This window comes from Thunnus maccoyii, chromosome 24, assembly GCF_910596095.1.
Source record: "Thunnus maccoyii chromosome 24, fThuMac1.1, whole genome shotgun sequence".
NCBI lineage: Eukaryota > Metazoa > Chordata > Actinopteri > Scombriformes > Scombridae > Thunnus > Thunnus maccoyii.
The window spans coordinates 2847174-2872808 of record NC_056556.1 but is presented as its reverse complement, the minus strand read 5'-3'; the positions used below and the strand labels follow the sequence as shown (position 1 = coordinate 2872808).

Sequence of the window (25635 nt, the reverse complement as noted above, 5' to 3'; positions counted from 1 at the left end):
CACAGAACAGCCCAGGGAGACCACGTGTTTTCAGAGAAAGCGAAAGAACTGGGACACCTACACCTCCGAAACTAAAACCTAACTCATAATGAGTTTTTATTTTATTTTAATGCACATAATTGAATATTATATGCTTGAAAACAAAAACTAATAAGCAGAAATAAGCATTTTTTAGTACTAGTGTGTCAGATTTGACCCAAATAACAACAATAACGATATGATCCTTGTGAGAAAAAGTCAGTTGATTTATAAACTACTGATGAAGTTTTTTTTATGACTAATTCGTAACACTTTTAACACTTTTTGGTGATTCTCAGCCTCCATTTGGGTCACAAGATAAATCTGAGGGGTTCATGAGATTATTAATAGGATAAAGTAGCAAAATACAGAATTCCAAAAGTATGGTTTTCTGTTTAATATTTTCTCTTTTTTGTGAAATATTGAATAGTTTTATCCATTTGGGTCCTGAACATCAATTCAAATACGACAATCTGAAAAGTTTAAAGGTGAAAACTTGAAATTTGTGGTACAGATAATATGAATATTTTATCCAGTAGCACAGGAGAATGACGTGACTGTTAATCAACAATACTGAAAAAATAAAGAAAATGTACAAAAGCATCAAAGTGCTTTATTTTGCTCTCAAAAGCATGATAAAATGTGATAATGCTGTTATTAAAGCATATATATATATATTAGTACTAATTCTTCAACTGACATATAATTCGTCATATACTTCAACACTTTGGAGTATTTGTAAATATTTTAGACATTTACAGTACATTTATTATTATTCATATACATATATAGAGTGTACAATACACCAGGAGCAACACGTCTTGTGAAAGATGCAAATATCTAAAACACACTAAGATGACATCAGTCCTGGTAGCATAGTGCTGTGCTTTAAAGGACGGGTTCACAACAACAGTCAGGAGCCCAAATGAACATTGAAACATGTTTTTCTTGCTGTAATCATTCCCTCTGTTCATACTGACCATTAGAAGATCCCTTGATAATGCACTTACAATGGAAGTGATGGATGACAAAATCCACAGTCCTTCTGTGCAAAAATGTATTTAAATGTTTATCTGAAGCTAATATGAAGCTTCAGCGTCCAAATGAGTCAAATCAAGTAGATATCTTTCAACGTTACAGTCTTTTTAGTGCCAAAGTCCCTCTTTTTGTTACTATACTTCCACCTGCAGCTCAACAGGGAAACACAAAGAGGGAATTTGATGCTAAAAAGACTGTAAATGTGTCAGATATCCACTTAATATGACTAACTCAGACTGCTGAAGCCTCATATAAGCTTCACATCAACTTTTAAATGCATTTTTGTACTAAATCACTGTGATCTTTTACTAACCAGTATGAACAGGAGGAACGATTACAGCAAGGGAAGCCTCTTTCGCTGTTCATATGGGCACCTGACTGTTGTTTTAAGACACACTGGAAAAATTGTGAACCTGTCTTTTAAACAATACTACATTTTAAAAATGTGTATCCCTTGTACAAATCATGATCACAAGACATGATTGTCTTAAATTGGGAACTTTGGCGACCCCGAGTGGCTAAATTATATAACTGATCTTTTTGTTCATTTCCCATCAACATTTTATGTTTACGTCACTTCATGTTTGTTAATGGGGTGGAAAAATACTGGGAACACTTCTAAATGCACTCCAGTACACCACCACCACCCACTACGACACCAGTAATAAACATAAAGTAGAATTATCACCTTTCTGACAATGTCAACAAAAACTGAAAATATATAATCTTCATAGAACTAGACTTTATGGCAAAGCTGTTGTATTGGATTGCATTAGATTGCACAGGTGTTCCTAATAAAGTGCTAATAAAGAGCACATATATTTACATTGTAAGTGAACATTTTCTAAACTCTAACAATCAAGTCATCCTCACTTATCTAGAGACAAACTTAGTAAACTTTCCGCTTGAAAAATCTTTCCATATCCACTTCTTTTCAGCATTTATCCCCACTTTTCTTACGGCAACATTTTACATTCATATCAAAACATCCATCATAATGTGTTAAAGCCTTATGAAGTGGAATAATTCTGCTTTATTAAAAAAGTAAATATGTTTTTCTTTTCTTTTCTCTGATGGACATAATGAAACAATACAAAAGAGGATCTGATTCTTCTTTGCAGGAAAACAAAAACCAAAGTGAACCACATAACTTGAGCGCATTTTTTGCAGCAATGTGACCTCAAAAAACTGTTAACTTCAGTTCATTGCAGAATCACAAACATGAAACTGTGTCACTGGTGGACGTTCTGTTCCAACAGCAGAACAAAGACTTTTAGGTCAGAAACCCCCGTGAAGCACAGCAACAGTCAGGACATCTGCACTCGGCTTCAAATTGAGACGAAAACCTCCCTCTGAGATCACAGTTTCTGCTCTCACATTGTCATTTCTCATCCAGCGGCTACAGGGGCGAATGGATCCAAATCTTTCCCAGCCGTCTGACAAAAATGTACCAGTCAGTGATTATTTTTAGATCTGAGACAACCTCTACACAAAGGTTGTTTTGGTTCTTTTTTAAAATTCTTGCCCCCTGTGGAAGAAAGGTTAGGGGTAAAGTTCCTCCACTGAATTATCCTCATAAAATATTGGAGTATATTTCTTTCCATCTCTGTGACCCTCTTGAGAAATGATCACAGCGAGGAGTTTGCAAACAAGCACACATGGAGGGGCAATCTGTCAGCTCAGAGTCACTGGATTCATGTTTTTTAAAATAAAGGCACATGTGGAAGACGTCCTGCGGGGGTTTGTTCTGGTCAAGGCTCAAATCAGGACACATTTTCATAAGACGGGAGGACAGGAAGCAGCAGGAGTCTATCTATCATCCAAGTAACAAATGATATTTTAAAACAAGTTGAACAGAGATGCCAAGATTGGGTAAAATCTCAAAATGCTTTTGTCCTCATGCAGGCGATGTCGAACTGTTTAAAATTTGTGTTAAAGATAATTTATAACATGGATTTTTTAAAAATATATAGTATACTTATATGAATTTAGGCAAATTCATATCTGTGTTTTTGTGTTCATTATAATCTCTATAAACAGAAATCAGCATATGAATTCAGAATCTGTAGCCAACAGGACAAGATTGTGGTACTGGAAGCGTTCTGGTTTCCATTTGTAGTCCATTTGTAGTCCATTTGTAGTCCGAGTAGTATTGATCAATCACATTTGAGTGGGCTTTGGTTGCATGCAGGTAAACAGTCCATGTGGAGAGCAAAAGTGGCAGAACACATTGGCTGAAATGTATTCTCGGAACCCATCAGCTATTGTCTGACGACAATTCAGCTTTTATTAGTGTTTTTTTAATTGTTCTGCATTGATATTCATATATCTGTTTGTAGAGATAAGCCGAAATGTTGTCTGGATCGTGCACAGAAGAGGAAGTCTTGGCTGTTATCTGCTACCCAGACATCCGCTGGCTACACTGGAAGCCTGGAAATATTGGCCTTTGCCCTCAAAGGCTGAATTTTTCATCAGACAGCTGGCTCATGGATTACAAGATTGTGTTCATTAAAGCATACATAGCCTCACATGAAACTACTGCAGGGAGAACTCTGCCAATTCACTCAACTCTATAGAACGTTTTAGTATCTTTCAGCACATTGTTTTGGTCTTCCTGCAACTTTACTGTTTTGGTTCACTTTCACTGCTTTCATAGAGTCGTTTTCAGGTGCAGCAGGAAGCTGTTTTATAGAAAAAGCTCTAAAAACCCACTGTGCACTACCTACAAAGTTGGCGACTATAGCTGGTGAACATAGTGGAGTGTTTAGCAGCTAAAGAGCCAGTAGAGACCAAAAACAGAGCTACGGTAAAAGAGACACAAACCGTAAGACTATAAATATCAGAGTTGAGTTTTTTGTTATGCGCATATTATCACATAGAGAGATATCCAACAAAATGGTGGAAGCGAGTTAGCTAACTTTATGAATGGAAACACATAACAACGCATAACGCATCGTATAACTCGCATCATCACAAACAAGGACGAACAAGCTCAGTGGGATTTACCTTGTGGATGTAAATTGAATATCTGAATGGATAAAGATGTTAATAAACCGTCAAAACCAGATCAGATCTCCGCCCTTCGTTGGATTTGTGAGTTAATTACAGAACAAGAGTATTACAAAATACTGGAATATGAGTCAAACCTTCTACCTGACTTGTGATTTAGGTTTAATTTTGCCCCAATACAAACATTCATCAAATGGACACAAACACGGCTCAAAATGAATGTTGCTCTGTGTCTGCTGGATGAGTAAATAATAAACTGTTTGCTAAATTCAAGATACAAACTTAAAAGGTGATATTAGCCTATGTCAATGTTGTGCTCACAGACTGTTCTGCTGCCCCCAAATCTGTTTAAAAATGGTTTCATGTCAAGTGTAAACTACAACCGATTCATCAGTTTCAGCAGCATTTCTAAAGTTTAGATTAGTGCAGAATTTCTACTGTGTTTTTGTTACATATTGGTGTTTTTTTGGATAAAAGCATAAAGTGTAAAACTTTTGGAGCCCTTTCCTTGAAAATACTCTCCTGCGAAAACTGTTCATCGGCTTCTTTCCACAAACTACTGTGTCTAAGTTTGAATTTTCTTTGTGACATTTCCGAATGTTTCCACCACTTTTGCTGAAATCAGCGCTGCGATGATGAAACCTATAGTCCTGCAGGATGTTTTCCTCACGAGCAGCCGCAGTGGTCGACCACCATGGACGGGATCTTTCCGTAGATGATCTGCTCCTTTCTGTTGAAGTATAGCATGTTGATGGGCGACATCTTGGTGGGCGTGCAGCAGGGCCCTGCGGTACCCCGTGGGTTGGCCTTGTTCACCAGGTGTGCATGAGGGTACTGCTGCAGGTGCATGAACTCACACTCCCCTGAGCAGTAGTTGGCTCGGTAGCGTTTGGGTGCGATGATCCAGTCCCAGCCGAACTCCTCAAAGTCGACGGTGAGCGGGTAGCGGCAGCAGCGCGTTTCCACAGATTCCTCGTCGCAGTTGAGGCCCGAGTCACGGCGGGATCTCTTCGGACTGTCAAGGATCTTCACTTCAATGAATGGTTGCTGGGAAGAAATTTAAAAATTACTAATAAAGACAGTAGACAAACCAAAAGCTGGACTTAAAATAGATCTTTTTCACCAAAGTGCAAGTTTCCAAGTGCAACTTTTACTAAATATTTGGGGTTCACCAAGTAGAATAAATGCAAAGATTAGTGCAGAAAGTGGTAACAAGTAAACAAGTTGTCCCCATGTATAATACAGAGCTGCAATTCAGCAATAAGAGGATTTTTTATAAATGTATTTTGGTTTAAATAGAAACAATTGAATGACTTCAATGTAACATGTATCTAAAGTTTTAAGTTTCCTATGAAAGCCACATTTTTCCTGACATCACCAATGGACAAAATCTCCAACAAAGTTCTTGCACACCACCAAGTCTTAACAGGTATGTACAGGGACAAAAACTCTGTTATCCAAATGTTTTCATGTTTTGGTTGAACAAAGCCGAGATCTAAAATTCAAAATATAGTGACTACAAGTGACTGGCAGCGTCAGATTTTGGGTTTCTTCTCAGTATCATATAAAAAGGTAAAAGAAAAGATAAGTTTCATTATAAAAATAATCAACTTTCTTGAGTTTAACAGGTAATCAGAGGTACTCAGAGTCATTTTCAGTTCAATGCAACAGAGCTTATTTCATCCTCCGGTGAAGATATGGTTGAAAGCTCCAGAGCAACTGAGTAAGTGGACCTTGAGTTGAGATTATTATGTCAAAATTTTGTGCTCATTTCTGACAGTGAATGACATTTGGCTCAGTGTATTGAGTGAAGTTTGTCAGTTATGTTGACGGTTTTGTTCAAAACTTGACTTTCTTGTATGAAAACTGGTTCACTTGCACAATTTCTCATGCATATATTGAGAAAAAGTTGGCATTTAATTAAAAGTTAACACATATAGCAGTGCTCCCGTTTGCTCTGTGTCTAATCTTGGAAATTTTTCACCTAAGCAATAAAGTTTCAACAACATGAGATCCTATGTATCTGAGATATTCAGTAAATATCAGAGTCCATGTGCTCACCAGTCCTTCCTCTCCAGGCTCTGCTGAGGTCACAGCCAGATCTTCTCCTCTGGAGTCGAAGGCGTTGATCTCGATCCCGTAGTTGGTCTCCGGTTGTCTCAGCCAGGCCTGCAGCAGAGACTTGATGTCGATGCTCTGCCAGGAGCCGGCGCCGGCGTCAGTGTCGATCTTCAGTGAGCGGACTCTGACACGGGTGTTGTTTCCCTCCTTACCCGGTTTGAGGCGGGAGATCTGCAAGAAGACTGTGGTGACCATGTCGGCCGGCCGCAGGTGAACCCACAGCTGAGCGCTCAGGATGTTCTTAGGCTGGATCTTTGGACTGAGGCTGAACAGACAGAAGGAGGACCCAGGGGCTTCCTGGGCGACCGGGTTGGCTGCAAGAAACCAGTTATATAAAAAGTTCAATGATTATGTTTCATACAAACAACTTAGCTTGACTTTTGAAATCATCATTAAATACTTTGACAGATAAGTGTCAGACAAAATTTGAGGGACAAAATTTACACTCGGATGAATACTCTTTTCTAAAACATCTTGAAAATTGCAGACACATTTTCATAAAATTTGACAGTTTGTTGTGGATGTTTCTGGTCTACAGGAGATGAATCTTAGCATTCTTTCTAAAGTGACCCTTTGACATTTTGTCCAGCATCACGCTCAGGCCACAAAATCCAAAATTTAATGGCCAGATTAACAGATAATTTTACATTTCCACCATCCTCAGGACAATGTCAACTTTGCTCACACATGAAATATCTTATAATCTACAGATTGCGTGGTTAGTGGGTGCTTATTTGAGGGAATTTATGGATTCTGATTGTGCTGAAAATGCTGCAGGTATTTGCTGTTTTGATTGTGCCATTTTTCTCCTACTGAAGCACACAGTTTAAACAAACACCCTAACTATAGTTATTTGAATGGCTGTGACTTTCCAGAATGTAGACAACCCTATTTAATTCAACACAGTGTCTATAAAAATATACAAATCTTCCTCTTTGTTTCAGTGTGTGTTTTCTGTAGATTCATGTTTACACCAGCATGAGTTTGCATTACAGACTGTCATGACTGGCAGCTTTTAATTTGGCTCTGCCTCTGTTTTATAATCTCATGCATTAAGATTCTTCTGATACATTTTGGGTATATGTACATAATTAAATTGTTTTGTTAGGAAATGTCCTATATATAAAGATCACTGCTCATATAAGCTGTGCGGAGGTGCTGGAGCTAAGATTCAGAGTAAAATGGAAAAGCATCTACAAACTCAGATACATGCAGGATTCATTTATTGAGGCAAGCATGTTGACATATTACAAAACACTTTAACTTGTCTTAATCAGAGCTTTAAATTTAGTTTCCTCGAGAGATAATGTCTTTTTTAGACAATAAAAAACAATTTTTTGTTTTGTTTTCCATCACCAACACTGAAACTGGTCAATTATAATTGAAAAGAAATTAATTTCTCTCACTCCACTGGTAGATATTACTTTAAATGAGGTGCTGAGACACTTTCATATACAATGTTAGTAAAGTTTGTCCCTGTTCAGAACGTGTTATTATTTCACTTAAATTAAAGATTTAAAGTATTTTATTCAATTACAGAAAATAATCGCTTTTTTGAAGCCCCACAAATATAAATATACTTTAGAGGTGATTATATTCATTGTTATGCATTTCTGTGCAGATATCACACCTTCACTCTCTGTTTTCTGCATTGAAACAAACTTTACGCACAGGATTTACGCACTGACTTCGCTTTTTACGCACAACACTCTCGTAAATTTTCCGGTGCAATATAAGAATAGTTAAGTAAAAGTTTTGTTGGTTTGATTTATTTACGCTTGGTGGCCATGGTGATGATGGTCTCCGTCGTGGCGTGGTCCTCGTCCTCCACCCGCGGGTCGTACTGGTCCAGAAGCTGCGTCAGAGGAGGCGCTTTGGGGAGCAGCTGGCGGATCATGTCCCGGCTGATGTTGGGCGCCTGTTCGAGCCGCAGGATGCTGAGGATCTGGGACTTGATGCTGTGGAGCCTCATCTGTTTGCTGTGCTCCCGGAAGTCGCAGGCCGAGCACTGCTCTCCGCTCTCCGTCAGCAGCTTGGAGGTCTGGTTCATCTCCATGGAGAAGCCCGCAGAGACGAAGACGATCAGGCCGATCAAGAGCAGCATCCTGGAGAGAAGAAGAGGTCAGTGCTGTGACGCTGTGACTAATATGAGTCTGTCCCCTGGCCTCAGCTCTTTATGATTGGCTGCCAGGAGGATCTTTTTTGAATCAGAAGGGAGATTTAAAGAGGTAGCAAGATTTTCAGATTTTTATCATTTATCATTTAACACTTTGTAGTTTGATTGGCGCTGATAATTTCATCATCTACAAAAGAAACAAGGCTTTATAAAATGTATTCTAGGTTTTTCAACTGATTTAATGTTTTTTATTTTGAAAAGAACATGGACAAAAGGCACTATAAATGTTATTTATTTTCTCTTATAATGACAGTTTTAAGCAGTAGAGAGATATATTTGTATATTTTCGGTATTTCCAATGCTTGTCTTGTTCTTTTTGAAGGAATAAACTGTTCAAAGGTCAACAGTCGTTTTCTGCTTAATTTCTCTGATCCGGACTGAAACCTGAATACTGAACTTTTGTTTTCATTGTGCTTTAAAGTAAAGTTACTCAACACAAAAATGAAACAAGATAGAGAATCCAAAATGCAAATTGTGAAGTCCAAGACACAGAGTGCAAGACAGAGCTCAACTGTTTCATCTGCTGTTATAACATTAAGGAACAGAAACATCTATAGATATTTGCTTGAAGGCTTAACTCTCATCTTTCTAGAATAAGATTAATAATGCCACCAGGTGGCAGCACAGTCTCTGTCTCCACATATAGAGTTGTATAAACTCCCACCCTGTGGAGGGACTCTGAAGGCATCATGGCCTGCTGACCGGAGGATGGTTTCTCTACACACAGCAATGACCCACTTTTTTCCAAACATAACTTTAAAGGCACAATCTCTGATCTAAATATTAAAAGGAGAAGGACACCACTAACAATCAAAATTTGAAGCTGCCATCACTCTCAAACTGATCAACAGGTTCTTTACTGTAAAGTAAGGTGAACACTGGACAATTAAATCTAAGTTACTCATGTTTCTGATGCAGTTATGCTTGATCTGCAACAGTAATGTCAGTAAAAGTAGATGCTATACTATGAAATACCTTTAATTTTACTTAAGCTCTTAAAATTTGAAGTTAAAGTTAGATAATTTTGTGTTTTCTGTTTTAAAAAATGAATTAATATAACATTAATCTAAAAAAATCCTCTTATTTCTCAGTATAAGGGTTTATGAAGAGTCTTTTAATACCTTTAAAGTAGTTGATTCAATCAGTGTTTTTTAAAAATCCATGAATTATCAATTTGAGTATGATGGCAGGAAATCGTTAAGGGTTCTTTCAATGGATCGTGGGTAGATTTAATGCCTTATCTTTACTTGAACTCATTTAATAAACCTAAATCAAAAAAACCCAACAGAAAACCAGAAAACCCTGTAATTACTACTGCCCAAAAATCCTTAAATCCTCAAAACACATTTAAACACCTAAAGAAAAAGACAACACTGCATTTTTAAGGAAAAACCTTAATATCATAGTAATAAAAAGGCACTTAACAAGTCACAGAGGTTGCAAACAAGCAATAAAATACAATAAAACTGCGTAAAAATATTTCAATGATGGTGAAGTTAAGGACATTTAGTGGATGAGATGATGTGTTCTGGTTGGTATTGTGATGTGCTCCTCCCACCAGCAGCAGCAGCAGGACGAAACTGGTTCAGCTGCCCGTTTATCAGCCGCTCTGAAGGTTGTAGAAACGTTAAATGAACCTGCAGGGAGTCCAGAGAGGAGCTGCAGCACAGAGCAGAGGGTAAAAGATGAAAAACACATTTTATATCTGTCAAACAAACTTGGTTAAAATGTTAAGATACAGTTATTCCAATTTAGGCTCAACTGTTGTATCTAAATGTTACTTATATTAATCTAAATAAAGCACAGTTGCATGCTATATATTCCATTATTTAATTGATTATTAAAGCTTTAGGAAATCATGTTATTTTTATGAACTCAACCTTGCAGCGATATTGTAGAACCATCATTTCACAGTATTATTTAAAAGAAAGACTTGCCTCTTTTGTGAAATTATAGGATTTACTTGTAAGATTGAATTTTAAAGTATTTTTACAACCACAACCATGTAAAACTACATCCATGCTGTATGATCACTGGCACTGGCCCATGAAATTTGAATGTAAAATTAATTTCTTGATGTGTTTTTACTCACAAAATCCTGTAAAATAACAAATATTGATTGTTTTCTAAAAGAAAGATTGGCAGTGTTTTGTAAATTATATAATTTAATTGTAAATTGATGGCAGAAAAAATGTAAAAACAGCCATTAACTGTAAATTTACAAAATACTCAACACACAATATTCTTAAAAAATGTGAATTTTTCTGGACATTGTATTCAAATGTATTCAATGTTTTATTAGCTGGACTGTTGGTATAAAACACCTCATTTGAGACTTTTCATGAACTTGCTGGCCTTGATTTAAGTGTTGTTGGATAAACAGAAGCTTTGGGTAAACAGTCCTCAGTTTGAGTAACAACTGAACTGAAATGCTTCTTGGTCTTCTTGGCAGGGATGATGACTGTTCCTGCAGTGTTTCAGTGCTGAAATGGGATGCAGTGAGTCCAGATGCTGGTTGTGGTCCTGTTCGGACAAACCTGAACAGCAGACTGTCGTCGACAAACAAGGAGAAGATGAGACGGAGGCCTTTCTCGAGGACGTGAAGGAGGCTAAAAGCTTTATTTCAGAGGAGACACCGGCTGATGGAGGCTGGTTGGACCTTCCATCAGTCAGAAAACCAATACTGGATTTTGCCCAGAAGATGTCGGAGGATATCGTTGCTCAGGCTCTGCAGCTCTGCTGGGAAGTGGAGATACGTTACAAGGAGCTGCCTTTCATTGACAGTGACCATGATTACATTATATGAGCTCAAGTCTTCTACTTGAAGGGAATTTTTTGACTGAACTGTTAACTTAAAAGGCAAAAATGTCACATCCTGCCTTTAATGCCGGAGGAATGTAGTTCCTCTTCACAGAGTCTCTGTCCTCAAGTTTTTTTTGTTTGTTTGTTTTTTGGAGTTTGTGCTCATTTCACAACACATGTAAGTCTGTTGCAACCAGGAAGTGTATTTTGCAATAAAACTGTGTCTAAATCAAAGCTACCCAAGCCCATCAAAGTTCTCCAGTGTCTCCAGTCCTGATGTTACTGCTCAAATGTCATGTCATCCAAGCACCAAAAATAGGGGGTTTTTTTTATCATGTTTTCCTTCACAGAAATCTATTTTTAATCCAAGTTCACGACTTCTTCATCTGATCCCGAGATATTAAATCAGTTTCTTGTCATCAGAACATCATGTAATGGTAATATCATGACATTATGCTTAGGCCCTCTTTAATTTTTGTAATTTTGGAAATCAGACGCATTAAATCAGTGGTTCCAGCACAAAAAGTTAAATATGAGGTGTTGTGACATTAAAATGATAATAAAGCAGAAAAAACATATTTCTGCTAATTATGTTCATTTTGCAACACTTATGAATAACTTTTGTCATTTCTAGCATTTTAATCAAGCATTCAAACAAAAGAAGGTGAAAAAAGATTCCTAGTGGTTGAAATTGTCACAACTGCACATACTACACATATACAGCTGAGTCACAGTCAGGTGTCCATATAAACACTGAAACAGGTTCACAAAGATATGTTTTTTGGCTTTTGGGGGGAATTTGTAACAATTAAGTGTTGCTTAACTTCCACCAAAAATACAAAACAGTATTTGAAACAGGGCTATTTTTGGTGATTACAGCTCACACTGTTTAGTCTCTCGGTCTGAAGTGACAGGACTGATTATTTTCATCTGCGTCAGTGAGAAAATTATATGTGCCGGACACCCGCTCTACAGGACGACCTTGTCATTCAACATGTTTACCGTGCACGTTGCTGAGTTTCTGTGGACATGAAAACATAACAGGAGGGCGGCCGGGGGTTAAGTCAACGTTTCTCTGCTCTGTTTTGGCAGCAGAAGAGAAAAAGAGTTCAACTTTACTTTGGTCACACAGACAGAAATATGCAAGGTTGTCTTATTGGAAGAGAAGCTCACTAAAATGAGGAAAAATAGCCTATTAGGATTTTACAGAATATTCAATCAAAACAGAGGAAGATTAAGCTTTTTGTCCATACAAACAAAATAATTTATTATTCAGAAAATGAGGTTTACATGAGGTTAATCATGACTTGTTTACTGCAGGTTGAGAGGCATGAAATCATTGTTTGATGCATCCAAACTGCTGTATTTGAAAATTGGAAAATGAGACCAACAATGTATCTCAGGATCTATAAAAGAAACCTGAAATTTGTGAATATTGGATAGGCAATACAAAATAAGAATATGTATATATAAAACATCCTGACCGAGCAACCTGCAAACTTTATTTACTTCATAAATAATTTGGCATCTTAAAAGAAAAAAAGTAAATATTTAAATTGAAAAATGTACAAATGAAGACAAATACAAAAGCAATGAAATTCTTAAATGTTCTGACAATATTACACAATATATCTGGTTTAAAAGATATATATATATATATATATATATATAAGATATATATAAACTGTTTATTATGGTAACCATTTAGCCTCAAATATTTTCTTATTCAAAATAATATTTTGATCATTCTGATGAAAATGTCTTTTGTAGCCTGATATATTGATATATTGATATTCTCTAATTAGTATTTTCATAATATTTCCATTGTTTTTATTTTTGTCTTCATATTGTGAGTTTAATAACTTATGAAACATTGCTTTTATAATAAATGTAGAGCTGACTGTGTGTTTGCATGACTTCATTTTTCGATGCACTTGTCGACCAGGTGCACAACAGACAATATTCACTTTGAATCTTTATTTTGAATATTGGAGGGAGTTTCCTACTTTGTGGTCAGTTCAGGTTTAATAAAAGAAATCAATATGTGATATTGGCTGTTACCTGGATTCACCTCATCAGTGGAGTTGATGAAAGAAGTCAGTGTGTCTTAGACCGCCATCTGCTGGAGTCACTGCAAACTGCACGTCTTATTCTACACTAATATACACTATAACGAATCCAAACTGAGTCCACAAAAACAGAGAAGCAGCTTTATTTAACTCTTTTTGTAAGTTTTGTTTTTTGAAAGGTTTTAAAATATTGGTTCACCTCTCTCTAATGGGAAAACAAAATGCTGATACTTTACTAACAATGGGTCCAGTATGAATACACAGCAGCAGGCAGAGCTTCACAACACATCTGCTGCTCAGTGTGTCTGCCGCCTGGAAGACAAAACAAAGAAAAATAAGTTTTCATAGTGATGTATAATAGAATAAGGTCAACAAAATAATGACATTCAACAACACAAGAAGCTGTTCAAAGTTGACACAAGTAGTTCCCAACTTTTTTGGCTTGTTACCTCTTAAAATAAATCACTCATGACCCCTCATCACAGGTTATGGATATGAACTGTGAGTTCAACCAAAAAACCTTTTTCTCTCTTATGTTGTTTCATTTGAAGGGTTTCAAGAGGCCTGAAGAGGTAAAGGTGGACAGTGTTTCACAATAAACAAAGCAAAAATTTTAAAAAGTGTAACAGAAGTCTTTTCTTTTGTTTTTATCTTTCAATCCTCTTGTGACCCCTTAGATTAATCTTAGGTTGGGAACCACTGCCTTACACCACCTGATGTACCTGTAACTGAGGTTTTGTTTTGATTTTCTTCTTCAGGAGCATGAAGGGACACTTTTCTTCATCACAACATTCAACTATACATCCTAAAATACAGATGTCATCCCACCAACATACATTTCCACCACTCATGTTTATTTCTGATCTAATCTGACCTTCTTTTGGATAAAAAACAGACTGACTGGACCAAAAACAGAATTTAAAAAACCATTTCAACATCTCACCTGTATTCACCTTTCTACCAGCATCCACCTCGTCCATGCCTGCGGCCGTGTCCCCCATGCTTGTGTTTGTGCCCATGTTTTCCACGATGGCCACCATCACCATCGCTGTTACTGCCCCCGCTTCCACCACCACTTCCACGACGGCGTGGGCTGTCGCTGTGGCGATGCTGGTCACGGTCAGGGCTGCCTCTCCTGTGACTGTCCTCATCATCATCTCCATGGCAATCTCCTCCATGGTGATCGTCACCATGGTGACCATCTCTTCCATATTACTCATCTTCTTCATGGGGTCATGATGGTCCCCATCATGACCCCCATAAGACCCCTGGTCCCCTTGCTGGGGGCCCATGTCGTAACCTGAGGGATAGGTGTCTGCAGGAGCACCAATCAGAGGACAGAGCCACATAAAGAGACTTTATCCTGAAGCATTTTTATGTTTTTCTTCATGTTTGAGAGTAAACATAAGAAGATATAAACTGGGTATCTTACCTGAACTGGTGCTGAACATTTTCTGTCAACAATGTTTGTCTTTGTGGCAGATGATTGCTTGATGATACAGTACTAATTAAAAGAGAACAGAGAGGTTCCCGTTTACATTTCAGTTGAACCAGTTTAACTAGACACATGGAAAATTACACACCTGACAAATGCGTTAACAGCATTAAGCAGTTTGTTATTTGGTAAAAACTTAATGAGAAGAAGATGTCAACATCACTCAACTTGTGTCTTTAGCATTTTTGAGTTCATCTTTCTAATATTGGCAAAGGCTTTCAGGTGCTTTTTCAGTCATATGAGCATCCAAAGTTTTACTTTCATTTTAAAAATGAAAGTCAGTGGGTTGTTTAAGTTTGTGGACTCTGAAGAAAAAAAATCCAAACGTTTTTCCAGATTCTGAAAGTGGACTTTGACAAGAAGTGCAGCTAATAGTATCAGAGCAGCTGTTGAATGTTACACTATAATGAAGTGAAAAATGTTACTACATACTATGATCAATAGAGATGACACTGCCACGACAGGAAACATGTAAATTGATTGAACATTTATGACACTACAAAATATCTTCAAAACTCCATGCAAAACCTGCATTTCTAATGACATGACATGAACATAAGATCGTGTACTTACATGAAATTGACAGCAGACAAACAACGGTCGCCTTCTGTCAGTGTAGAGAAGATGCACAATAATTTATAAGCACTGTCTTGCACAGCTGCATTCTTGTCTAATCATGTTAGCATAAAGGGAGGGTGTAGTGAGACTATATTACAGTAAAAAGCCATCAAGAGTCTTGCTTCTCTTTGGCTCCAGTTTGTCCTTCGGTCAAGTAAAACACCAAAAGTGGATTTTATCTTTTATTGAGGGAACATCCTGAGCATAACAACTTACAACTTAATCTATTAAATTCCAAAAAGCTAATTTTGACAGGCATCTGTTCATACCACAGATTAAGATGACAGCAAAAAGTCTTTCTGGGTCTGAGGGTGTCACATTAAAGTGAGACTATATAATATTTTAAAGATGAGTTAACACAATCTTCCTTTTAGAAAGGAAAAAAGCAATAAGATGCAGGATGCATCTTATTGTTTTTTTCAATTCAATACCCTCGGGGGATTTGCTGCTACAGCTGTACTGACATTACTGAGTCAGTTTGCTGTCAATATGACTTTATGGTTTTAATACTCCTGCTATTAGAATGTCACAGATAAACATTAAATTATTTTATCACAAAAGTAAAACAACATGTTTGTTCCTGCACTCGCTCTCAGTTAGGTCACCTAATGATGTCTTTAAAGAAACTGACTCAAGAGAATCTTGAAAGGAATTAAGAATAAAAATCATTTCATTGATGTAATAAAGAAAGATTACAACGTTTGTGGAAGCAAATCACGAATACAGAAAATGTTGCTGCGTATAAGCAAGGTGAGCAGCCTTCATTAGAATAATGAACTGTCTTTCTTTTTTCTCTGCACTGGTTCCACCCATACCAACCGGCTGCCATGGAGTACACAGCTGTAGCCAAGAGAGACTAAAAGGACAAATAGACATGACTGACTAAACCGGTCATATTTTATCAGGCCTGTCAATGCATTCAGGATTATAAGATAAATTAACATAGCACCTTGCACAGAGCAAGTCACAAAGATAAAGATGATGATAAAACTGTAGAAAAACCTGACCTTTGACCAACCTCAGACTGGTTTATGGTTTTGATACAGAGGTTTAGAGGAAGTGAAAGCCACCATTAGACAAAGAGGACTGACGAAGGATAAGCAGCATTTCACACACTTTGCTCATTTGAGAGTTATGAATGTAGTCTTGATTTAAGCAGTTAGTCCCAATGAGATGGACATAAATCTGTTTTTCTAGAGAGTCCTGAAAAAGACACAAGAGAGCTGCTGAACAGACGGAAACATCTGGGAACGACTTGAGTGAGTATAACTCTACTTGAATTCTCATCAGTCTCTAGTGTTTCATCTTCATCATAAACAAAATGTTTGTGATGTATTGATCTCCAGAAAATAATCACAGCCTAACAATGTTGTCAGTGATACATCTTTTATCTTGTCTTTGAAAATATATAGTTCAATTTAACATGTTTTTTATTTCAGATTTTACCGTTATGCATGTCCAAATAATACATGAACTATATACTTCTTAAATATAGTAAAAAATTATGATTTAATCCTCTAGGACTTTGGGATCAACTAATAACATTAAACCTTCTCTTATTTCTTATTTCTAGTCTGTTGTCTCTTATCAACTGGAGGTTCTTTACAACATGGAAAGGTATTGTGTTTCCTTGACACAGTAATTCTTATAATGATTAACTATAACAACATTTTTTATTATTTTCATTTTCAGGCTGTATAAGGCTCTGTAGTTCATTGTTGATTGTGTGCCAATATTTGGACTTTGGGCGGTTTCATGATAAGACGACATATGATATCTCATGATCAACTTTGATACTGGAGTTAAATTTGGACTTTGATATTAACATTACTTTATAAGGGCTGTGTAAGATCACTTTATTATGGTCTCTATTGGTCTACTAAAATATCAAGGCTACAGTATACTCTTACGGTATTCAGCACAGCAATACTATCAGAACTGTTTAAAAATGCAGCCTCATCCCAATTCACTTCCAATGAACATGCTGTACCATCCTCTGCCTAATGTTCACTGGTGCTAAAGTTTGTTTTCAACTGTCAAGCAGTGGGGATTCAGAGAAAAAACATTTCCAATGTGAACAGTTTTGATCATAAACTCTGAGCTATAAAAACACTTCATCGTTCATCATCTGCTGTCACAAATTTCCACAAAAAGACATACTTTAACTTTAAAGTCAATATCCTTTTAGTAATCTTAACATTTGCAACCCAGTGTCCTATGAATTAGGTTCAAATACAAATAATTTGCACTGTCCAATTTGTTTGGGAGGAAATATCAGCTACAGTCTTTCCCAAACATTTCCAGTTGCATTAATCGAAAAAATATAATCATGTTTTAGTTGTCAGGAGCAAATATTGTAGGGAAAACAAATGACACACATCAACAATTAACGTTTGGATGATTTGTACAAAGACAAAGGCAAACCAGATAGTGACCTGCCCTGTTTGTGTCTACCAAGAATTAATCAGGAGAGACCAGACTCCCCGGAGCCCAGCTGTGTGTCCATGAGGAGTGACGAGTCAAGGCAAGGTGTATTGGATTATAAAGAAGGTCACATTTCCTCAGAACAGACGTAAGTAGTTACTAATATCTAATATCTTGTTCCATTCATGTTTGCATTTGCATTTTTCCAGCGATTATTTGTTAAATGTAAATGTTCATTTTTAGCAGCACTAGTCTCTTTATACTTTACATAATTTCTTGTTCCTGTTCCTGAGCATATTAGCACATATTTAGTTATAACTTTGAAATTTAGTGAAATATTTGGTGTAATATTAGCTAAATATTTTAACATTTAACCAAGTGTTTAATTCTAGACAAATTATTTTAATAGTGTATTTTTACTGTAGTGCAGATGTTCACATTTAGTTTTCTGTAAATATGTGTGTGTGTAATTGTCTGTCTACCAGGATTCCTCAGGAGAGACCAGATTCTCCTGCACCCAGCTGTGTGTCTCTGAAGAGTGACCGGTCAATGCGAGGCCTAATAGATTTTAAAGTTGACATTTCCTCTGAACAGAAGTAAGTTTACATTCAGTTGCATTCAGCCCCACAGTTTTGATGACTTATCCTACATTTGGGGAAATACATAAATTGATCCAATCAAATGTGATTTTGGGTGACCAGTAAACCCAGCTGACCCCTCCACCCCTCTCAAAGTGTGCAGGTGGATATGTTTTGGCAAAAACATTATTATATATATGGTTGCAATCCACTTTATTCATTTGTCTCTTGTCCTTCTTGCAGTGTGCTTTTAAACTTTATTAATATTGGGACATATCTAATGTGATCTATGAAGGTATTCCAGCAGCTAGTTCAGACCATAAAAACACAAAGCTGTTTCACCAAATGATCAAAGAGTTCTGATTGGTTGAATAAGTAGGTCTGAGAGGTACTGTGGAGCAAGGCTGTGTGCTGCTTTAAAGAAAAAGAACGACCTATTTAGTCATTTGATTGTTTCTCTTTCTTTCTTAGTGTGCGTTTTTATTATGTGTGTGACATTTTGTGCACACACGGCAAACCAATTTCCTTCTGAGATAAGAATAAGGTTCATCTTTAATCTTAAGGAATCGTTGGACAAGAGATAAGTACATGGATAGGTTTCTTTGTACCTGATTGAAACAGGAAGTCTCTTAGTCAAGATATATTTTATTGTCATATAAGACTGTTTTGGTCAAGCTGGCGATTTGTCTCAGGACGTCTGAATCAGCAATAACACCCAGATATCAAACCTGTGTGGTCATTTCCATGGACAGAAAGGCTAAATAAAAACATTTTTCTTGCTGCAAAATTTTAGCACTAATAACAAGAATTTCATTTTTGTCACTGTTAAGCTACAGAAAGTTTTGGGACTAATATAAACTACTGTGGGATATAATATATGTAATATATAATATAATATCTGTGATACATTCAACCAGTGATTTAACAGGGCTGAAGTCTCCAGGACACAAAGATAGATATAACTGTGTCATCAGCAAAATTATGGCACTATTATATTAATCTTTGTACAAACACACCTTTAATTACCTCACTACCGTGTGTGTGTGTGTGTGTGTGTGTGTGTGTGTGTGTGTGTGTGTGTGTGTGTGTGTGTGTGTGTGATTCTGTCTCTGTCTACCAGGATTCATCAGGAGAGACCAGATTGTCCTGAACCCAGCTGTGTGTCTCTGAAGAGTGACCGGTCAATGCGAGGCCTAATAGATTTTAAAGGAGCTGACATTTCCTCTGAACAGAAGTAAGCTTACATTCAGTTGCATTCAGCTCCACAGTTTTGATGACTTATCCTGCATTTGGGGATATACATAAATTAATCCAATCAAATGTGGGTTTGGGTGACCAGTAAACCTCTTCCAGCTAACCTCTCCACCCCTCTCAAAGTGTGCAATTGGATACGTTTTGACAAAAACATTATTTACATTAAAAATTCATGGAGTGTTTCCACCATAGACTGGATAAAAATATGGACGTAGTTACCGTGACGTCACCCGTTGGTTTCTGAAGAGTGGTTTTGAAGCTCAAAGTGAGCCGCAAAAAGGGAAGAAAAATGGGCGAAGAGGCGGCCCGAATGGCTGAAACAAGCCACCTAGCGGCTGGCGGACCTGTCACTCAAAGCAGCTATGTCCTTCGTTATGCATAACTTTACGGTTTAATAAAATTTAAACGGTGAGTTATAAAAAAAATTCACCCCCCGTACAGTTGTCATGAAAGGGGAAATTAGCTATAGAGACCTAAACCGTTTTTTGAGCCAGGCTGTAAACATGTTTATTTCTGCTGTAAAGTTGGGCATTTTAACATGGAGGTCTATGAGGATTGACTCGCTTTTGGAGCCTCAAGTGGCCATTCAAGGAACTGCAGTTTTTGGCACTTCCGCATTGGCTTCATTTTACAGCCCCGGAGGTTGCCGCTTGGTTTCCACATAATATTACCTAAAGGAAGCATAGAAGTATATAAGTTTAAGAGTATTGGTCCAAACACACAACCTTGTGGAACTCCATTTCTAACTTTTGTGTGCATGGAGGATTCATCGTTAACGTGTACAAACTGAAATCAATCTGATAAATAGGATTTAAACCAGCTTAATGCACTTCCTTTAATGCAAATTAAATGATCCAGTCTCAGTAATAGGATGTGATGGTCACTGGTGTCAAATGTGGCACTGAGATCTAACAAGACAAGTACAGAGATTAGGAGGTCATTTGTAACTCTGGAATTTACAAGAAGCCAAAGCAGCGAAGCTAAAATGGGAGAAATATGATCTTTTTCTAATCACCACCAGTGCTGTCTCTGTGCTATGATGCGCTCTAAATCCTGACTGAAAATCCTCAAATAAACTATTGTCGTGTTGACAATCACATAACTGATTGATGACTGCTTTCTCAAGCAGCTTAGAGAGAAAGGGAAGGTTAGATATAGGTCTATAGTTGGCTAAGACGACTGAATCAAGAGTAGGCTAGAGGAGGTTTAATTACAGCTACTTTAAAGGACTGTGGTACATAACCTGTTAATAAAGACAGATTGATCATATCTAGTAAAGAAGTGCTAACTAAAGGTAAGACTTCCTTGCGCTGCCTAGTTGGGATGGGGTCTAAGAGACAGGTTGATGGTTTTTATGAAGAAATAATTGAAGTTAGTTCGGGAAGGTCAATTGGTGAAAGGTTTTACAGCTATTTCTAAGGTTCCTGTGTTTGGGGATAAATCAGTGCCTGTTGAGGGCAGTAGGTGATGAATTTTGTCTCTAATAGTTAGAATAATGTTGGTGCATATCTAATGTGATCTGCCAAGGTATTCCAGCTGCTAGTTCAGACCATAAAAATGCAAAGCCACTTCACCAGCTGCCAGATGATCGAATAGTTCTGATAGGTTCATGTTGAATAAGTAGGTCAGAGAGGTACTGTGGAGCTTTAAAGAAAAAAAGTAAAATTTTGTAATCAATTCTGAAACACAATCCAATGCATATCTAAAAACAGGTGTGATATGATCAATTTTTTTCTTTCAAGTTAGGACTAATTTTGCATTAGACCACTGACAACCTATTTGGTCATTTGATTGTTTCTCTTTCCTTTTTGTTTTTATTATGTATGTGACATTTTGTGCACACATTGCAGACCAATTTTCCTCTGCAAAAGTTAATCTTTAATATTGTTGGACAAGAGATAAGTGCATGAATAGGTTTCTTTGTAACTGATTGAAACAGGAAGTCTCTTACTCTAGATTTTTACTAGTGTAAAAGTGTGTGTGTGTGCATGGAAGTGTGTGTGTGCGTCTTTGTAGAGTCCATCAGGACTCTATGTTACTGTATGTTACTGTATTCATTTTTCATGCACCAAGCATGTCATCAGCAAAAGTTATAGTCTTGTTTTAGATGTAGGATAACCAGTGAAGACAAACAAGGATGGATTTAATATTATCATGATTTTTAGATTGGCCAAACTGTCAAGCCGTATTAATGTGGTAATCAAAAGAGATGTTAGACTTAAAGGAAAATTCACAATGTTTCAAGTGTGTCTTAAAACAACAGTCAGGTGTCCATATGTACAGTGAAAGATGTTTTCCTCATGCCTCCTGTTCATAATGGATATTAAAAAATCCCCTTCAAATGTGCTTTCAATGTAAGTGATGGGGGGCAAAATCAACAGTGTGTCTAGTCATTTTGTGCAAAATTGTATTTAAAAGTTGATTTGAAGCTTATATAAGGGCTTCAGCAGTCTGACTTAGTCATATCAAGTGGATATCCACCACATTTAGTCTTTTTAGCATCAAATTCCCTCTTTGTGTTTCCTCGGACAGTGTTTCCCTGTTGAGCTGCGGTGGAAGTATAGTAACAGAAAGACGGACTTTGGCACTAAAAAGACTGTAACATCAAAATCTCTACTTGATTTGACTCATTTGGACGCTGAAGCTTCATATTAGCTTCAGATAAACTTTTTAATACATTTTTGCACAGAAGGAGGACTGTGGTCCCCCATCACTTACATTATAAGTGCATTATGAGGGGATCTTCTAATGGTCAGTATGAACAGGAGGAATGATTAATGCAAGAAAAACATGGTTCAATGTTCATTTGGACTCCTTACTGTTGTTTTAAGAAATACTTGAAAATTGTGAACCAGTCCTTTAAGAATCACATAGGCAGCACACCTCACATTAAAGGAAAACTGCCAAAAGGTTTGATTAAATAATTAAATTTAAAAATAAAAAGGACCTGAGATTTGGATTCATTAAGCTGGAGAAAGTTCTGTGATATCCAACACTTTCTTCTGATAGGCTTGTATGCAAGACCAGTTACAAAATTAACTGGATTAAAGGCATATAGCAGATTATCATCTGCATAATAGTGGATGGACTATAAAATTGTTTATAATGTGATGTACTATTGTTTTCTCCCAAAGTGTTGATGAGACATCAGAGCCATCCATCAATCATTCTGCCCAACTACATCAAACAGACCTGGACTCCATTTTTATGGTCTGTACAACACATTGTACTTATGCCAAATATAACGTTAAAACATTCATTTCGACTAATGTGTTGTTGGTGTATGAAATATAGATTTAATGTTGTCTTCCATGATTTTAGCATTAATCTTTCATTAGCATTGTTTGATTCCAGCGTCTTGAGGAGAATATTGTCACCTTTGCAAAGAATGAGCTTAAGAAGCTTCAGAGGATTCTGAGTCCAGGTTACCCAGAAAACTTAAAGAAGCAGAAGGAGGATGAGGAGGTGGCTCAGGGTGAGGATGAAGAGCAGAGGAGCAGCAGCAGACAGGCATTTCTGAAGGTTGCTCTGTACTTCCTGAGAAGAATGAATGAGGACACACTGGCTGACTCTCTTTTAAGCAGTAAGATGTTTTTTTTTAACATTATGGAAGGAAGAAAAGAAAATTAAGAACTATGTTCTTACTTTTTCAGAAACAAAGTAATGAGTTTTTAATTATTTCCGAAATTATACCTTATATTGCAGAGATTGGCTCTGCTTTGGTGATCTCCTGACTTTTAATGTTGCATCATCATGAGGTCATTTTAATTTCTAAATACTTTGGTTTATGATCAGATACCTGCAAAACTAATGACATTCCCATTACCTTTATCTGGACTTTATGTTTACTGCTAATTAGCAAGTATTAGCATGCTGACGCACTAAATTAAGATGATGAACATAATAATCACTATATTTGTGTCCATATTAGCATTTTCATTGTTTCATTGCCGATGTTAGTATTTAGCTCAAAGCACCTCTGTAACTCACAGAGCTGTCAGTGTGGCTGTGGACTTAATGTAATATCCACTCAGTGATCTCTCTTATTGTTTGGTCAACCAGCAACATCAGCTGCCATGTGCCAGAGGAAACTGAAAACTACTCTGAAGAAGAAGTTCCAGTGTGTGTTTGAGGGGATTGCTAAAGCAGGAAACCCAACCTCTCTGAATCATATCTACACAGAGCTCTACATCACAGAAGGAAGGACTGCAGAGGTCAATAATGAACATGAGATCAGACAGATTGAAAATTTATACAGGAAACCAGACAGACCAGAAACAACAATCAGACAAGAAGACATCTTTAAAGCCTCACTTGGAAGAGATGAACCAGTCAGAACAGTGATGACAAAGGGAGTGGCTGGCATTGGGAAAACAGTCTTAACACAGAAGTTCACTCTGGACTGGGCTGAAGACAAAACCAACCAGGACATACAGTTCACATTTCCATTCACTTTCAGAGAGCTGAATGTGCTGAAAGAGAAAAGGTTCAGCTTGGTGGAACTTGTTCATCTCTTCTTTCCTGAAACCAAAGAAGCAGGAATCTGCAGCTTTGAAGAGTTCCAGGTTGTGTTCATCTTTGATGGTCTGGATAAGTGTCGACTTCCTCTGGACTTCCACAACAGTGAGATCCTGACTGATGTTACAGAGTCCACCTCAGTGGGTGTGCTGCTGACAAACCTCATCAGGGGGAAACTGCTTCCCTCTGCTCGCCTCTGGATAACCACACGACCTGCAGCAGCCAATCAGATCCCAGCTGAGTTTGTCGGCATGGTGACAGAGGTCAGAGGGTTCAGTGACCAACAGAAGGAGGAGTACTTCAGGAAGAGATTCAAAAATGAAGAGCAGGCCAGCACAATCATCTCCCACATCAAGACATCTCGAAGCCTCCACATCATGTGCCACATGCCAGTCTTCTGCTGGATCACTGCTACAGTTCTGGAGAATGTGTTGAAAAGCAGAGAGGGAGGTGAGCTGCCCAAGACCCTGACTGAGATGTACATCCACTTGCTGGATGTTCAGTCTAAACTGAAGAACATCAAGTATTATGGAGGAGCTGAGACAGATCCACACTGGAGTCCAGAGAGCAGGAAGATGATTGAGTCCCTGGGAAAACTGGCTTTTGAGCAGCTGCAGAAAGGCAACCTGATCTTCTATGAATCAGACCTGACACAGTGTGGCATTGATATCAGAGCAGCCTCAGTGTGCTCAGGAGTGTTCACACAGATTTTTAAAGAGCATGAAGGGCTGTACCAGGACAAGGTGTTCTGCTTCATCCATCTGAGTGTTCAGGAGTTTCTGGCTGCTCTTCATGTCCATCAGACATTTATCAACTCTGGAGTCAATCTGCTGGCAGGACCTCCTCTGTGGTCTTCATTATTCACAGATTCTTCAGCAAAAACTTTTTACCAGATAGCTGTTGACAAGGCCTTACAGAGTCCAAATGGACACCAGGATATGTTTCTTCGCTTCCTCCTGGGACTTTCACTGCAGACCAGTCAGACACTCCTGCAAGGCCTATTGACGAAGACAAGAGATACCTCAGAAACCATTCAGGAAACCGTCCAGTACATCAAGAAGAAGATCAGTGAGATTCAGTCTCCAGAGAGAAGCATCAATCTATTCCACTGTGTGAAAGAGCTGAAGGATCATTCTCTAACGGAGGAGATCCGACAGCTTATCCAAAAATGAGATAGGTATGTATACCAGACTGACTTAATGTTCAGTAACATCAGTTAAGCTAAGGATGTCATAGGCTTTGGATATTAGTGATTTTTATGATAGAACTTCATCACATATTAATATATACATTTCTCAACATTATATAAACAAAGTGAGTTCTTTCAGATCAATAGTTAGGGTTAGGTTATGTCTACTAATGGTAAATGCATCATCAGGAAATAATAAGCAGCCGCTTAAAACAAACCACAGATTAAGCAGATTTGATGGAATGGGGAAATAAAAATGCCCCAATTTTGATATTATAAAATGATGTTACTAAGCCATCAATCAGCATATCTGACCAATTGGCCTT

The 25635-nt window shown here is 37.5% G+C and overlaps 1 protein-coding gene and 2 long non-coding RNA genes across 3 annotated transcripts; 2 read left to right on the top strand and 1 right to left on the bottom strand.

Moving 5' to 3' along the window:
* Positions 1 to 2976: 2976 nt before the first annotated feature.
* LOC121891866 (growth/differentiation factor 8-like) lies at positions 2977 to 8489 on the bottom strand. Its single transcript, XM_042404516.1, has 3 exons — positions 7963 to 8489; positions 6127 to 6500; positions 2977 to 5112 (listed from the first exon to the last, which is right to left on the bottom strand). The coding sequence occupies exons 1-3, from the start codon at positions 8288 to 8290 to the stop codon at positions 4732 to 4734; spliced, it is 1083 nt and encodes a 360-aa protein (XP_042260450.1). The 5' UTR covers positions 8291 to 8489; the 3' UTR covers positions 2977 to 4731.
* Positions 8490 to 9079: 590 nt separating this feature from the next.
* On the top strand, positions 9080 to 11381 carry LOC121891889. Its single transcript, XR_006094210.1, has 3 exons — positions 9080 to 9228; positions 9924 to 10040; positions 10815 to 11381. It is a non-coding gene; the product is annotated as an uncharacterized LOC121891889 (long non-coding RNA).
* A 5093-nt stretch (positions 11382 to 16474) lies between these two features.
* LOC121891895 lies at positions 16475 to 17911 on the top strand. Its single transcript, XR_006094216.1, has 3 exons — positions 16475 to 16605; positions 16920 to 16963; positions 17805 to 17911. It is a non-coding gene; the product is annotated as an uncharacterized LOC121891895 (long non-coding RNA).
* The last annotated feature ends 7724 nt before the right edge of the window (positions 17912 to 25635 follow it).